This window comes from Rhynchophorus ferrugineus, unplaced genomic scaffold, assembly GCF_030347505.1.
Source record: "Rhynchophorus ferrugineus isolate W39M unplaced genomic scaffold, kcgeb_rfMv2 rfM9, whole genome shotgun sequence".
Taxonomy (NCBI): domain Eukaryota; kingdom Metazoa; phylum Arthropoda; class Insecta; order Coleoptera; family Curculionidae; genus Rhynchophorus; species Rhynchophorus ferrugineus.
The window spans coordinates 958,751-975,667 of record NW_027472588.1 but is presented as its reverse complement, the minus strand read 5'-3'; the positions used below and the strand labels follow the sequence as shown (position 1 = coordinate 975,667).

The following is a 16,917-nucleotide window of genomic DNA, read 5'->3' as shown; positions in this document are numbered from 1 at the left end:
CATTTTCAAGATTTTTGCTGTCATTTCCATTCAATTTGTACCAGGTTAACGAAAATGGCTTGTCTTATAGAGAATTTCACGCTGAATCGAATGGTTGTTATGTAATTCTGATACAAATATTGTTTTTTTAGTTTTTCCATGGAAAGTGTATGTTCAAGAAATTAGCGGATTTCTGTTTATGTCAAATATCTTAAAAACTGTAAGTTCTAAGTAAATTTAACTTGAATATTCGTTTATTTCATCCCAAAATACATATATTTTGTAGTTTTCATCTTTATCCAAGAGGTGAAATATTTTGTCACATTTTCCATGTATATAGTCGTGAAAATTCGCGATTTTCTGTCATTTTCAAGGTTTTTGCTGTCATTTCCATTCAATTTGTACCAGGTTAACGAAAATGGCATGTCTTATAGAGAATTTCACGCTGAATCGAATGGTTGTTATGTAATTCTGATACAAATATTGTTTTTTTAGTTTTTCCATGGAAAGTGTATGTTCAAGAAATTAGCGGATTTCAGTTTATGTCAAATATCTTAAAAACTGTAAGTTCTAAGTAAATTTAACTTGAATATTCCTTTATTTCATCCCAAAATACATATATTTTGTAGTTTTCATCTTTATCCAAGAGGTGAAATATTTTGTCACATTTTCCATGTATATAGTCGTGAAAATTCGCGATTTTCTGTCATTTTCAAGGTTTTTGCTGTCATTTCCATTCAATTTGTACCAGGTTAACGAAAATGGCATGTCTTATAGAGAATTTCACGCTGAATCGAATGGTTGTTATGTAATTCTGATACAAATATTGTTTTTTAGTTTTTCCATGGAAAGTGTATGTTCAAGAAATTAGCGGATTTCTGTTTATGTCAAATATCTTAAAAACTGTAAGTTCTAAGTAAATTTAACTTGAATATTCCTTTATTTCATCCCAAAATACATATATTTTGTAGTTTTCATCTTTATCCAAGAGGTGAAATATTTTGTCACTTTTTCCATGTATATAGTCGTGAAAATTCGCGATTTTCTGTCATTTTCAAGGTTTTTGCTGTCATTTCCATTCAATTTGTACCAGGTTAACGAAAATGGCCTGTCTTATAGAGAATTTCACGCTGAATCGAATGGTTGTTATGTAATTCTGATACAAATATTGTTTTTTTAGTTTTTCCATGGAAAATGTATGTTCAAGAAATTAGCGGATTTCTGTTTATGTCAAATATCTTAAAAACTGTAAGTTCTAAGTAAATTTAACTTGAATATTCGTTTATTTCATCCCAAAATACATATATTTTGTAGTTTTCATCTTTATCCAAGAGGTGAAATATTTTGTCACTTTTTCCATGTATATAGTCGTGAAAATTCGCGATTTTCTGTCATTTTCAAGATTTTTGCTGTCATTTCCATTCAATTTGTACCAGGTTAACGAAAATGGCTTGTCTTATAGAGAATTTCACGCTGAATCGAATGGTTGTTATGTAATTCTGATACAAATATTGTTTTTTTAGTTTTTCCATGGAAAGTGTATGTTCAAGAAATTAGCGGATTTCTGTTTATGTCAAATATCTTAAAAACTGTAAGTTCTAAGTAAATTTAACTTGAATATTCGTTTATTTCATCCCAAAATACATATATTTTGTAGTTTTCATCTTTATCCAAGAGGTGAAATATTTTGTCACATTTTCCATGTATATAGTCGTGAAAATTCGCGATTTTCTGTCATTTTCAAGGTTTTTGCTGTCATTTCCATTCAATTTGTACCAGGTTAACGAAAATGGCTTGTCTTATAGAGAATTTCACGCTGAATCGAATGGTTGTTATATAATTCTGATACAAATATTGTTTTTTTAGTTTTTCCATGGAAAGTGTATGTTCAAGAAATTAGCGGATTTCTGTTTATGTCAAATATCTTAAAAACTGTAAGTTCTAAGTAAATTTAACTTGAATATTCCTTTATTTCATCCCAAAATACATATATTTTGTAGTTTTCATCTTTATCCAAGAGGTGAAATATTTTGTCACTTTTTCCATGTATATAGTCGTGAAAATTCGCGATTTTCTGTCATTTTCAAGGTTTTTGCTGTCATTTCCATTCAATTTGTACCAGGTTAACGAAAATGGCATGTCTTATAGAGAATTTCACGCTGAATCGAATGGTTGTTATGTAATTCTGATACAAATATTGTTTTTTTAGTTTTTCCATGGAAAGTGTATGTTCAAGAAATTAGCGGATTTCTGTTTATGTCAAATATCTTAAAAACTGTAAGTTCTAAGTAAATTTAACTTGAATATTCCTTTATTTCATCCCAAAATACATATATTTTGTAGTTTTCATCTTTATCCAAGAGGTGAAATATTTTGTCACTTTTTCCATGTATATAGTCGTGAAAATTCGCGATTTTCTGTCATTTTCAAGGTTTTTGCTGTCATTTCCATTCAATTTGTACCAGGTTAACGAAAATGGCATGTCTTATAGAGAATTTCACGCTGAATCGAATGGTTGTTATGTAATTCTGATACAAATATTGTTTTTTTAGTTTTTCCATGGAAAGTGTATGTTCAAGAAATTAGCGGATTTCTGTTTATGTCAAATATCTTAAAAACTGTAAGTTCTAAGTAAATTTAACTTGAATATTCCTTTATTTCATCCCAAAATACATATATTTTGTAGTTTTCATCTTTATCCAAGAGGTGAAATATTTTGTCACATTTTCCATGTATATAGTCGTGAAAATTCGCGATTTTCTGTCATTTTCAAGGTTTTTGCTGTCATTTCCATTCAATTTGTACCAGGTTAACGAAAATGGCTTGTCTTATAGAGAATTTCACGCTGAATCGAATGGTTGTTATATAATTCTGATACAAATATTGTTTTTTTAGTTTTTCCATGGAAAGTGTATGTTCAAGAAATTAGCGGATTTCTGTTTATGTCAAATATCTTAAAAACTATAAGTTCTAAATAAATTTAACCTGGATATTCGTTTATTTCATCCCAAAATACATATATTTTGGAGTTTTCATCTTTATCCAAGAGGCGAAATATATTGCCACTTTTTCCATGTCGTGAAATTTTGCGATTTTCTGCCATTTTCAAGGTTTTTGCTACCATTTCCATTCAAATTGTCCCGGGTTAATGAAAATGACATGTCTTATAGAGAATTTCACTCTGAATCGAATGTTAATTATATAATTCTGATACAAATATTGGTTTTTTAGTTTCTCCATGGAAAGTGTATGTTCAAGGAATTAGCGGATTTCTGTTTAAGTCATATAGATAGATATGCCTTATAGATAATTTTGCGTTGAATCAAATGGTAGCACTATAATTTTTATACAAATGCTGGTTTTTTATTTTTTCCAAGAAAAGTGTATGTTAAAAAATTAGTGTATTTTTGTTTATGTGACAGAAACCATAAATTCTAAAGTTGTTTAATGTTGATTCTTGTTTATTTCACCCTATAATAGATATATTTTGAAAATTTATCTTATAATTTTTTTGTAAAAAGATTAAAAATAGAAATGTACATCGATATGGTAATTATGTGAGATGAGATGAAATGATGTTCAAGCCCGTACGGCTTAATTAAAATAAATATTATTTTTGATATTTGATATATATTAAAATTAAGCACTAAATTGTATAGTATATATTTTTCGACTTTTTATATTACATTTCCATGTTCTAAAAATATTTTTCACACTCGTCTCTCAGATCTTCTATGGATTCCTTTAGCCTTGCGATGTACCACTCGTTGTGAGCGTTGTCAGATACCAGGACGCTTCTATCTTCCCGAAACACCTTCCTGTACATCTCAGCGTCGTTGAAGTATTGCTCGATCTTGCCACGGTCCCCTAACACCAGCGGCAATATCTCAGCGGCGAAGATAACGGAGAACAGTTTCTGCTCCTCGCAGGATTCCAAAAAATCCTCGAAACTAATCAGGTTTTTCAGCGAGAGCCCTGAGTATCTGACGCTTTTCTCCAGGTAGCTGTAGTACACCCCCAGAGCTTCGTACATACGTTCTTGTCTCAGGGACCTGGACGTGTTTAGGTAAATAAAAGACACGACATCGTGGGCTGGCGGTGCGTACCTGACACTTTGAAAATCCACCAATTTACACCCGACCACCTGTTGGTGTTGATCCTGCTTCAACAGGAAATTAGAAGCCCATAAATCGCCGTGACAGAGAACGTTTCGATGCTTATGAGACGGCTTAACCAAGGGGAAGATCATCTGATGAAACTCCTTAACGCATTCTTCGAACTGCTTTCCCGACTTTTCCAGGATTTCCGGAAAGTTAAAGTAGCGGATTTGGGTTAAGACACAGTTCAAAGCTGACGTGAGGGTATCTTTGTTGGCGAACCCTTCACTGTCATCATATAGGGTCTCCCTGAGTCGTTCCTCATTACCGTTGATGATCCTGAAGGTCTCCCCCGTCTCTTTCGTCCGGATCTCTTCGTAAATGAGGCTGGCGGCGTGAAACTGAGCCATATGTCGGAGAACCAGTAGCATAGTGTCATAATCGAGGCATTGTGACTTGTCGGGGGTTCGATATCCTTGTGCCTCGAGGTCTTCCAGGATTATATAGCCGCTGGGTTCGAAACCGTAACACTGGCACGTGCAGCTGTCCATGATATCGATACCTTTTAGTCGGAACTCGTCCAGCGTCTCGTAGACGAACTCCTCTCGAGGAAATGCGCCGGCTCCTCGAGCGAACGTCGCCACGGCCTCCTCCCGTGGGAAGATCTTGAGGAAGAAACTCAACGCGCGCTCCGTCTTCGCCGATTTATCGAAAACGGTGACGCGGGCGAACGCGTGGTTGGCCAGTAGGCCCATTTTTTCCGTCACTTCCTCGGTCACGTGGCTCTCGATCACGAAGTCCTTGTGGTGCAGCCTTCGCTCGATCGCCGACAGGATATGTTGTTGCGATGCGACGGTCGAAGACATCTAGACCGGTAAACATGCGCCTGGTTTGAACACGGATTGCAACTGGTCGGGTTTCAGAAGCGTCACTTCTCAAGTCCGAGATAAGGACGTCATTGAACGTCGCGGAGACTTTATCAGGCGGTACTAAGCCGTCTGGCTTATAGCGCAGATAGCAGATTTTTTATTTCGAAAACATTGTTAACAGTTATCTAAGGGGTTGGATATGTCAATAAATCAAATTTTTATCTACTACAATTTAATGATTCTCAGTTACATCCATCCTCCGCAATTTTATTTACGTTATATCAGGTGCTTGCCTATATTCTGATCATTTTCTTACTTTAAAAAGAGAAACATTGGTACAATGTATATATCACAGAGTATTATAGAGAGGTTTCACTTAAATAGGCGAAACCGAGGAAATGCTTTGCATGGTTCCACTATTGCAGGCACTGAAACCATCTTTTTGATTGTTTGTTTATAATTCCATTTATGTGCGCTGACATAGAGTAGGTTCAGCATTTTTGTGACCTAATTATAATAACTATTATTTGATTACAATGTTTCTTCAATCTCAAATGTGTTGTGTATTTAGTGCATATGCGGAAATAAAAAAGAGACGATTTTTCCTCTGAAGAAACAGCGTTTGTATATATATATATATATATATATATATATATATATATATATATATATATATATATATATATACATGTTGTTGTTCTATTTGGTTTGTTTTGGTATTATTTTGATCACTAATTTTGTCGCATTTTTTCTCAAATGCTCAGAAATTATTAAAGAAAAATTAGACTGGAAATTTTTCGATCGAATATTTTAACGCACCTACTAAAATTTTGAACCAATTAGCAATTTCAATACTGTTTGTTCATACACTACTCAAAAACTAAATTCAATCTAATATGTCAATAAAAACAGATTAATCTTGACAAGATTATGTTATCCATTGCATACAATTCATTCAGTGTTCTTATTGAATGTATTTATTCAAGATCGTAGATAATGATATTGACTCTTAATTTGTTAAATTGTTTACAAAGCAAATGTAGTTAATCAGCCATTGTTGCTAACTGCATTTCAATTTGGACATCGGACAAAGATGAAAAATTCTTTAATTATACTTCTAAAATATTTTCTAGACTGTGTATGAAATAAACAAAAGCTAGAAAGATTCAAACTTTATACAAGCTATAGAAATGACTGATTCTGAAAATAAAGCTTGGAGAGGCTTTGTGTGAGTGGTAGGAATCTCCCTAAGTTCCAAGAAATTGTGGAAATGTCCGGTAAAAAATACCTGGACCAGGAGTACCTGTCACCTGAACAGATTTCGTAAGGATTTGGAAATTTATAGTGAAGAACAGCAAGAGAGTTTCCACCAGGATTTACAAGTAATGTAAGAAAGACATCAAGGTAGATAGAAGGGTCACAAAAAAATTTATATAAAAAAGTTTGTAGGAGATGATTTCTCTACTAAAACAAAACTATTATATTTATAAAACCATAGTTATTTATTTCTCATATTATTTTTTTAAGTATAATATAAAGAAATGAATGAAAATGAAGATTTAAAAAAAGCTAAAGGCAATATTACAATACTATTTATAGTTTAGTGAATTGTTCTAGTCATACATAAAGGTAAATAAAACCATTTTTGACCAATATAATTATATTAATTCTGCAAATATAGGAAGGACAATAAATGGGAAGTAATAAAACATTTTCTGGTATTATTACAATATATTTGATAACATTTTATCTCTATAAATATCGATGCTCGTTTTTCTCACATAACTCATACAAATCTTCTACTAGTTCTTTGAGATTCTCGCCATAAGACTCATATTTTTTGATCATCCTTTCGATGAATTCGTTTCTACTTGTCATTATGGTAGCTTCAAACAGATCTGGATTCGTAAAGAGCTCCTGTCTATCGCTGATGGTATTTATAGGAACGTAGAGCAGAGCCTGACATATAGCTTGGGACTTCATATAACGACAACTATCAAGGAAGTTCTTCTTGGGCAATATTTTCTCGATATCCAGAGAAAATGAATGTATGATTCGCGACATGTGTTCGTAATATTCATCCAGCAGTGGTTCCATATATAGAGTTCTTGTTATTTTCCGGGTGGTGACGTAGATGTGAGCTAAAAGGTCCTGAGCAGGTGGACAGTACCTGGTGAGTTGGAAATCCACTAATTTACAATCGGTTGGCTGGCCATCGTGATTGTAGGAGAACAAGATGTTGCTGGACCATATATCACCGTGGCAGAAAGCGTTTCGGTACTTCTCGCTTTTCTTCACCTTCAGCCATAAGTACTCGTAAGCTTCTTTGGCTTTTCGAGCGAATTCTTCCACAGTCATGCCCCTGATGATTTCCGGAAAGCGATAGATCAAGTAATCGACTACCGAGTTAATTCCCACACGACACAGTTGCTTTACCTCGTTGTCTTCTTCCGTTTGGAATAGAAACTCTCTCAGATACACGGCAAAACGTTGATCCAAGCGTACTAACCAACCGGCTTCAGCAGATTTTCTCTCCTCGTAAACCAGAGTGGAGGCATGGAGCTTCGCGAGTTGTCTGACAGACACCTTCAGCATTTCGTACGTGTAAAAGGTTTGGGATGGGGTGAGTTGATAATCGGCTAGCGTCAAGTCCTCCAGAATTAGAACATCGTTCACCTTACTTAGGTAACACTTCGGGTAGAAATCCAGGTAAGCATCCAGACCTACGCTTCGAAACTCCTCGATCAAGATGTTGTAGAAAAAGTCTTCTTTTTGTGAGGGACCTTTCTTTACCATGCTCATTGTTGCCTCGTTCAGGCTCGGTAAGAACTTGGCGAACAGATGTATTTCTTGCTTTTGCAAATGCAGTTTCACCACGACACTTACTTTGTAATAATCTCCAAGGTTTCCGCCGCGTAACTCGATGGGTTCCAGGGAGACCTTCTCTAGCACGAAGGACGTATGTCCCAGATAATTATGCACCAGTTTCCATATATCATCGTAGCTGAGCCTGGATGACTGGTCGTCGAAAATACTGGTACCATTCATACTTGTTGCACTGTTTCGTTCACCACACTGTACTCTGTATGAATGTGGACTTGATTTAAAAAAATATTCGAAATATATCAAACTTCAATTAATCCAATAGTGCGAATTAACAATGGTGGGTACTATTTTTAACTGATCTCGGATTGGTCGGACGAACAATGGTACAATTGCACTAATTGTTTCAGTGTGAATATCGATTTTTTTGTATTTTATCGCATGTTTCTCTTTCATAATATACACCAAAAGCTGTTTTCATTAAAATTCTTTGTTAATTACCTATTGAACCATTTTAATAGTAGTTATACAGTATATAACATTAATTCTAATAACGTCAAATTAATTTTGAAAGATTTCGTACATTCATAGTTTTTCCTTTTGTTGGAGAAACTTTATGTGAGTGGTGGAAAACTTTTTAGGTTACTACACGAAACTATAAAGAAATTATGAAAGTTGTTGACAAACTTAGAGTTGGACTAGGAGCAGCTATAAAATTAACGTCACACTTTCTCCATAGTCACCCAGATAGATTTCCTGATCAAAGTATTACAACTCTTGGATAAAACACAGAAAGAAAGGAATTAAACTATCTTACATTGTGTGACGTAGTATAGTTTTAACACTAAAACATTGTTAGTTTAAAGACTGAGTTAGGAGGGGTAAGTCCTCCTATACCTAGATACCTAGATTTAACCAAAAGTAATGACAAATTTTAGGTTATTTTGTAACTAGTAACAATATAATAAATAGTTTTAAAAAAATTAATTAAAAATTGAAACAAAACTATTAGTAATAACTTTCAATAAAATATAATATTTACGAATATACTTGGTATTTCTGTCTCATTCTTTTTTACATTTTCACTATAATAGAACATGAAAATGAAGATTTAAAAAAACAAAAGCTGATGTTGCAAAAACCATTCATAGTTTAATGAACTGTTGCCTTAAAATTACTCGAAACTAGTCATACTTTACGGGAAACAAAACCATTTTTGAGCGGTATAATTATATTAATTCTTCATATATAGGAAGGACAATAAATGGGAGGTAATAAAAAATTTTCTGGTATTATTACAATATATTTGATAACATTTTATCTCTATAAATATCGATGCTCGTTTTTCTCACATAACTCATACAAATCCTCGACTAATTCTTTGAGGTTCTCCCCATAAGACTCGTATTTTTTAATCATCCTTTCGATGAATTCGTTTCTACTTGTCATTATAGTAGCTTCAAACAGATCTGGATTCGTAAAGAGCTCCTGTCTATCGGTAATGGTGTTTATAGGAACGTAGAGTAGAGCCTGACATATTGCTTGGGACTTCATATAACGACAACTATCCAGAAAGTCCTTCTTGGGCAATATTTTCTCGATATCCAGAGAAAATGAATGTATGATTCGCGACATGTCTTCGTAATATTCATCCAGTAGTGATTCCATGTATAGAGTTCTTGTTATTTTCCGGGTGGTGACGTAGATGTGAGCTAAAAGGTCCTGAGCAGGTGGACAGTACCTGGTGAGTTGGAAATCCACTAATTTACAATCGGTTGGCTGGCCATCGTGATTGTAGGAGAACAAGATGTTGCTGGACCATATATCACCGTGGCAGAAAGCGTTTCGGTACTTCTCGCTTTTCTTCACCTTTAACCAAAAGTATTCGTAAGCTTCTTTAGTTTTCCGAGCGAATTCTTCCATGGTCATGTCCCTGATGACTTCCGGAAAGCGATAGATCAAGTAATCGACCACCGAGTTAATTCCGACGAGACACATTTGTTTTGCCTCATTGTCTTCTTCCATTTGGAACACAATTTCTCGCAGATACACGTCGAAACGTTGATCTAAGCGTATTAACCAACCGGCTTCAGCAGATTTTCTCTCCTCGTAAACCAGAGTGGAGGCGTGGAGCTTCGCGAGTTGTCTGACGGACACCTTCAGCATTTCGTATGTGTAAAAGGTCTGAGACTTGGAGAGTTGATAGTCGGCTAGCGTCAAGTCCTCCAGAATTAGAACATCGTTCACCTTACTTAGGTAACACTTCGGGTAGAAATCCAGATAAGCACCCAGACCTACGCTTCGAAACTCCTCGATCAAGACGCTGTAGAAAAAGTCTTCTTTTTGTGAGGGACCTTTCTTCACCATGCTCATTGTTGCCTCATTCAGGCTGGGTAAGAACTTGGCAAACAGATATATTTCTTGCTTTTGCAAATGCAGTTTCACCACGACACTTACTTTGTAATAATCTCCAAGGTTTCCGCCGCGTAACTCGATGGGTTCCAAAGAGACCTTCTCCAGCACGAAGGATGTATGTCCCAAATAATTATGCACCAATTTCCACGTATCATCGTAGCTGAGTTTAGACGACCGATCATCAAAAATATTGGTACCACTCATACTTGTTGCACTGTTTCGTTCACTACACTGTACTCTGTATGAATGTGGACTGGATTTAAAAAAATATTCGAAATATATCAAACTTTAATTAATCCAATAGTGCGAATTAACAATGGTGGTTACTATTTTTAACTTGACTCGGATTGGTTGGAGAAATAATGCTACATTTGCACTAATTGTTTCAGTGTTAGCATCGATTTTTTTGTATTGTATCCCATTTTTCTTTGATAATATACACCCAAACCTGTTTTCATTAAAATTCTTTAATAATTACCTATTGAACTGTTTTAATAATAACTATAACGACGAATTAATTTTGAGGTATTTTGTCTCGTAAATTCGAAAATTAAAGTGTTTTTTCCTGACAACTCTGATACTGACATTAGGATGTTAAAGCCTATATCGAATTCTCAACGTGGAGCTTACAGGGCGACCCTCCTCAATATATTAGGTAATGCATGTATTTTGATCATTTTTCACCTTAAACTTTTTTCCACATTTATTGACAAAAACTGGTACAATATGCAGTAGGTGGCAAAATTAGTAGGGACAGTACTCGTATTTATGCAATTTATAGTTTAATATATTTGTTTGAATAAATAATGTTGCTTTTAAAGGGTTATTTTATGTTAAATAGGTACTGGTATCTTTATTGTTGTTTTTGTGAAGTGGCAACGGAGTATACGCGCGTCATTCGTCAATTGTGCGACGTTTCTTCTCATTCAGTCATTGTCCGTTAAAGCGCACGATTTTCAGTATTGTTGTATTGTCTAGATATTATAATTTCATTACTTTTAACCGACTTTTGTGTCTAAAACAATCGAAAGTTAAGTAATGATCCGTCTAATAATACTTTTGCTATGTTTCGTCTACAAATTTACATTGTATTAATTGTTCGGTACGATTACCTCAAATTTTCAACTTTTCAGGCTTTGTACACGTCTCCAAAAAATGTAGAGAGATACAAACGTTGTTACTGAACTCCACAGATTGTCAGAGATAGATAGCAGCTACTGCTGAAGTTTCACAGTATCTAATCAATCGAATTAAAATAAAAATTGATAAAAAAGAGTCTCTTGGGGCAAATCGTATTGGAAAATGTGTTAAAAATAAATGTCGAAAATACAATTTTGAGTATTCCATGACTAGCATCTGTTTACACTAAATAACTCAATAATATTACATGGAAAACTATTAGGTTTTAGTTGGTTAGGTTGCCTAACAGTTGTTTACATTAATTTTTCGCTATTTTCGATGGTCAAGATAGATACAAATACCTATATATAGCGCCGTGGTTCTGTCTAAATTTCGTTACAAATATCAGTGTCTGCCCTTTTCTCTCTGAACTCTATGGACGTTGTTCACAATATTGCTAAAAATTACTCTTTCACACAAATTTTATATAGAGCAGACATTGTAAAGCTGAATGAACTTACTTTACAGATACTTATTGCTATTTAAGTAAAATTAATTATTGTTAAATCTTTTCACAAATGCACTATGGATTTTACCATAAATATTGTGAATGTTATTGCTGAATCTGTTTTCATTGAATATACCCCCTTTTAGAGCTGTAGAACAGATCATTTCTCTTGATAATTGGGCATGAGGTGATACCTCAAGAATGAATATATAGTCTATTCAAACTTTTTTTGTACATACGTCATAAACATGTTTGTAATTTGTCGCAATTTGTAAATTAGTTTTAGAATCGGACAATATTTTCCTTCTCATTTTATTCTAGTTAAAAAGAGACACAATGCTTTCTGATTAGTTCGAACACGTAAACGAATGATCCTGTCAAAGTCGTCCGGTTATCAGCCGGATGCAAAATTCGTGAAAGCAATAGTAATCAGAGATTATAACTCTTATCTACAAACTATTGTGGTTGTATAATTAACTGTAGGTTTTTAGATATACTATAATGTTAAAATAAATAATATTTGATAATTTTTTTGTTCAATTATTTTATTTAGATTAGAATTTTGTTGTATGTCAAAGCCCAACTGCACTAAAACTCAGAGTTGATGCGGCAACATTGCGACGTTTTGATGGCACAAATTTAGATGATGTATGTAATATAATTTTAAAAATTTATTAAAAATGTCAATATGTATTGCAAAAAATTTATCGATATATTTACTGATCGATATACCTTCTCTTTACCTTTTCTTCTCTTCTTCTATCGTATCAAATTAAAGAAAAAGTTAAAAAAAAATTTCGTTAAAGTTACAGCAGTTCAAATAAAAAAACGAGAAAGACCAATAAACAATTCTAACTAAATAAATAAAATAAACGCCTTTATTGATACGAAATGATTCCTAAAGGATTTCGAGAAAGTACACAAATGTGAAACAATAAATGGCCAAATTATATGTAACTTAGTCATTTCTTAATTTATTCATAGCCAACTAGATGTATCTTTGAGTTTGTTCTAAAAATATAATCGTTATATCAATATGTGTTGCAAGAAATGTATCAATATTTTTACTGATCGATATACCTTCTCTTTACCTTTTTTTTCTCTTCTTCTCTTCAATCAAATTAAAGAAAAAGTTAAACATTTTTTTCGGTAAAGTTACAGCAGTTCAAAAAAAAAACGAGAAAGACCAATAAACAAATCTAACGAAATGAATAAAATAAACGCCTTTATTGATACGAAATGATTCCTAAAAGATTTCGAGGCAGTACACAAATGTGAAACAATAAATGGCCAAATTATATGCAACTTAGTCATTTCTTAATTCACTCATGGCCAACTAAATGTATCCTTGAGTTTGTTCTAAAAATATGATCGTTATATCAATATGTATTGCAAAAAATTTATCGATATTTTTACTGATCGATATACCTTCTCTTTACCTTTTCTTCTCTTCTTCTCTTCAATCAATATAAAAGAAAAAGCTAAACATTTTTTTCGGTAAAGTTACAGCAATCCAAAAAAAAAACGAGAAAGATCAATAAACAATTCTAACGAAATGAATAAAATAAACGCCTTTATTGATACGAAATGATCCCTAAAAGATTTCGAGGAAGTACACAAATGTGAAACAATAAATGGCCAAATTATATGCAACTTAGTCATTTCTTAATTTACTCATGGCCAACTAGATGTATCCTTGAGTTTGTTCTAAAAATATGATCGTTATAAGTCACTTATCGATTCGTTAAATGAAGCTAATGATGGCACGCGCCGATCTTTGTTTAGACGATTTAAATTCGTAAAAAACAACCAGATGTTCCATTTAACTATAATCCAAGGCGGCGGACTTCGATCACTAATTTCCTCGAATTATTATTAATTTATTTTTATTTTGTTTGTACCTGTTCGATGATCAATTGTTAATAGTCGACTATTATATATGCCCTTGGTTATGATTGTGTGAAATACCATATATCACTAGTTTTTTAAACTGGTTTGATAGACCAGTGGTCAAGGTGACGAGAGGATCCCCCAGTCACGATAATACAATATGATCATCCTTCAAATCGCACGTTGAGAGAATAAAAAGAAGCCATGTTAACGTTGTATTGGTGTTGACTCCGCAGTTACTTGAATCATTTCTTAACATGGTATGGTGGAACCCGGACAATAGCATCGTAGCTGAAGCTGTAAGATCACGAAAAGTGAATTTAAGGTGTTGAAAGACTCCTAGCCATAAACTATTACGTCCATGCTTTGAGAAACACTCCCAGTCGGTGGATGTCCTGCACATGCATCACTATTCGGAATGAAAGCACATTACAGTTGCTGTGAGTTATCATAGTCTACTAGAATTTGGACAAAAGCTTGCAGCTCAGCCACTAAAAACGAATTGAAGCAGCTTAGTTCCTCAACTGTGGACTATTGGAATTCAGAACCACCAAAATTTGGGGTCATACTGTAGAAACAGAAACAGTGTTACTCACAAGATAATGAAAGGCAAGCTGGCGCAACAGAATACATGTGATTCAGAAATAATTTGATAAAAACACTAAGCTGTTCAGACAGGACAGCAACCACAGAGTATTATAGAAAGGTTGGACTTAAATAGGCAAAAACCGAGGAAATTTTTTTGCGTGGCCCTGCCAATGCACGCCCTACAAAAGCTTTTAATTGGTTAACTTCTATAAAGCGATTGTTTGTTTCTATAGTATGTTTCACTTTTTTGACGCCATTTTTGAGTACCTGATATAGGGCACGTTCAGAGTTTTTGTAACCTAATTATAATTATTATTATATCATTATAATGTACCTTCAATCTCAAGTGTTGTATATATATATATATATATATATATATATATATATATATATATATATTTACAGAAATGCAAGAGAAGAAATGAAAATATTACCCACAGTTTAAACCCAAAATGTGTCTAAATGGGGCGATGGTAAAATTACATTGAAGTTAAATGTGATTAGACTACATGAACAGATTTAGTGGAAAGCCATTCAATATATATAGAGACAAATTTTTTTGCCCTTTGAAAACTTATTTGTAAAGTCCCATCAATTAAAAACTTAATTAATGAAGCAGTTCATTTACTTAAACAAATGTATATTTATACAATTCTTAGACCAACAAGTTGAATTTATAGACAAGATAGTAGCTCATGATTGTTTTATTATATTGTTAATAAACTAAGATCTTTAACCTGTCACTTTTTATCATAATAAGGGCACAACAGTAATTTTGTTATATATCGTACATTTTTATTTTTGTTGCTGTTCTTTGAAGTATTAATTTTTCGTATGTTTCTCCATTGTGTCCAGCCGTTTTTATTATCCGTTCTACAATTTCATTTTGTATGTAATTATTCAGAATGTACTTAAACATTGAGTTAAAATGATTGAGGAGTTAATTAATAGTAATTTTTTTGCATATATGGCAAATGCATTATGGAGAATACAGTGATTAAATCTAATTTTATCAAGAAAGATGTAAACAGGCAGTAACATAAGAATTAAAGGAAAATACTGAGTGTTATTAGAATGACTTGACAAGGAAACACGCAACGAAGGAAACAAAAACTAAACATAAAAATGTAAATATGGTCTGTAATGAAAGTAAAATAAATTACTTGGGTTTACAACCGGTAATTAGGTGAAATGGATTTACAGAGGATACCATAGGTGGTTTTGAAAAGAGTTCAGTATAACAGGTCAATTGAAAAGTCCTCGGCCTGACACATAGATGGCGCTACTAGAATTAAATCCATATGTTTTTTAGTTAGCCCTAACCCTCAAAAGATACGTGTATAAATTTAACAGCTGTCGGATCATTAGTTTCTGAATTATAGTATTTTGAGTGAAGCAATTTTTGTTATTGTGAAAAAAATGCTTAAAAAGGAATTTCGCGTGTTGATAAAATATTGCTTTTTGAAGGGAAAAAATACAGCTGAAGCAAAAACTTGGCTTGATGCCGAGTTTCCGGACACTGCCCCAGGAAAATCAACCATCCAGGATTGGTATGCTAAGTTTAGATGTGGTGAAATGAGCACCAAAGACAAAAGAGGTTGTTACCGACGAAAACATTTAAAAAATCCACAAAATGATTTTGAATGACCGTAAATTGAAATTGAATGAAATAGCAGACACTCTAAAGATCTCAACTGAACGTGTACATCATATTATTCATGAATATTTATATATGTATGAGAAAGTTCTGTGTAAAGTTGGCGCCGCGCGAGCTCACTTTTGACCAAAAACAACGACGAGTTGATGATTCGGAGCAATGTTTGAAGATGAGCAAGCATAATAAACCCGAGTTTTTGCATCGATATGTGACAATGGATGAAACGTGGCGCCATCATTTCATCCAAGGACCATCAACAGCGACTATTACATAGCATTATTGAACCGTTTGAAGGTCGAAATCGCCGAAAAAGAAAGTGCTGCTTCACCAAGACAATGCACCATGTCAAAAATCGATGAATTAAGCTTTGAATTACTTCCTCAGCCACCGTATTCTCCAGATCTGGTCCCCAGCGACTATTTCCTGTTCTCAGATCTCAAAAAAATGCTCGCTGGGAAGAAATTTTTGTCGAACGAAGAGGCGAAACTGAGGCCTATTTTGAAGCAAATCCTACTACAAAAATGGCATCGAAAAGTTGGAGGGTTGCCATAATCAGTGTATCACCCTTGAAGGGATTTAGGAGCATAGAACCTCCTTCTTTTTTGAAATCGGTTAATAAAATACATTGTACCAATTTTTTGCAATATATTAAAAAAAACCCTTTAGTTTTAAAGGAGTTTTTTATACGCTTAACCAGCTAGCACAGATTGTCGTCTGTATTTACTAACTCCTCTAACAAATCATATTTATGACGATTTACCATTATAAATTATCTAACACCACACGCAAATACGGTCGGATTATCTCAACTAGATAAAAGACACAAATTAATACAACCAACGTTCGCCCGTTCGGATCTGGTTCGATCGAAGGCGTGCAGAGGTCGCGGCATATGATTTAAGTTCGATCCAGTTAAGCTACGCGGTACGCGAACATATTACGATGGTGACATCGGATAGGAGATCGACTTTA

The 16,917-nt window shown here is 33.7% G+C and overlaps 4 protein-coding genes and 1 long non-coding RNA gene across 7 annotated transcripts in view; 1 reads left to right on the top strand and 4 right to left on the bottom strand.

Moving 5' to 3' along the window:
• Positions 1-16,917, bottom strand: part of LOC143202419 (adenylyl cyclase 78C) — a 128,032-nt gene that overhangs the window by 63,519 nt on the left and 47,596 nt on the right. The window lies entirely within an intron of this gene.
• The window catches only part of LOC143202455 (uncharacterized), a 110,844-nt gene that overhangs the window by 48,991 nt on the left and 44,936 nt on the right, over positions 1-16,917 (top strand). The gene's annotated exons all lie outside the window — the stretch shown is intronic.
• On the bottom strand, positions 3,590-5,018 carry LOC143202439 (uncharacterized). The gene has a single exon (XM_076413974.1). It carries the CDS (start codon positions 4,940-4,942, stop codon positions 3,677-3,679), a length of 1,266 nt encoding a protein of 421 aa, XP_076270089.1. The 5' UTR covers positions 4,943-5,018; the 3' UTR covers positions 3,590-3,676.
• LOC143202437 (uncharacterized) lies at positions 5,605-7,993 on the bottom strand. The gene has a single exon (XM_076413973.1). It carries the CDS (start codon positions 7,991-7,993, stop codon positions 6,698-6,700), a length of 1,296 nt encoding a protein of 431 aa, XP_076270088.1. The 3' UTR covers positions 5,605-6,697.
• Positions 5,605-12,981, bottom strand: LOC143202436 (uncharacterized). Its single transcript, XM_076413972.1, has one exon. It carries the CDS (start codon positions 10,385-10,387, stop codon positions 9,092-9,094), a length of 1,296 nt encoding a protein of 431 aa, XP_076270087.1. The 5' UTR covers positions 10,388-12,981; the 3' UTR covers positions 5,605-9,091.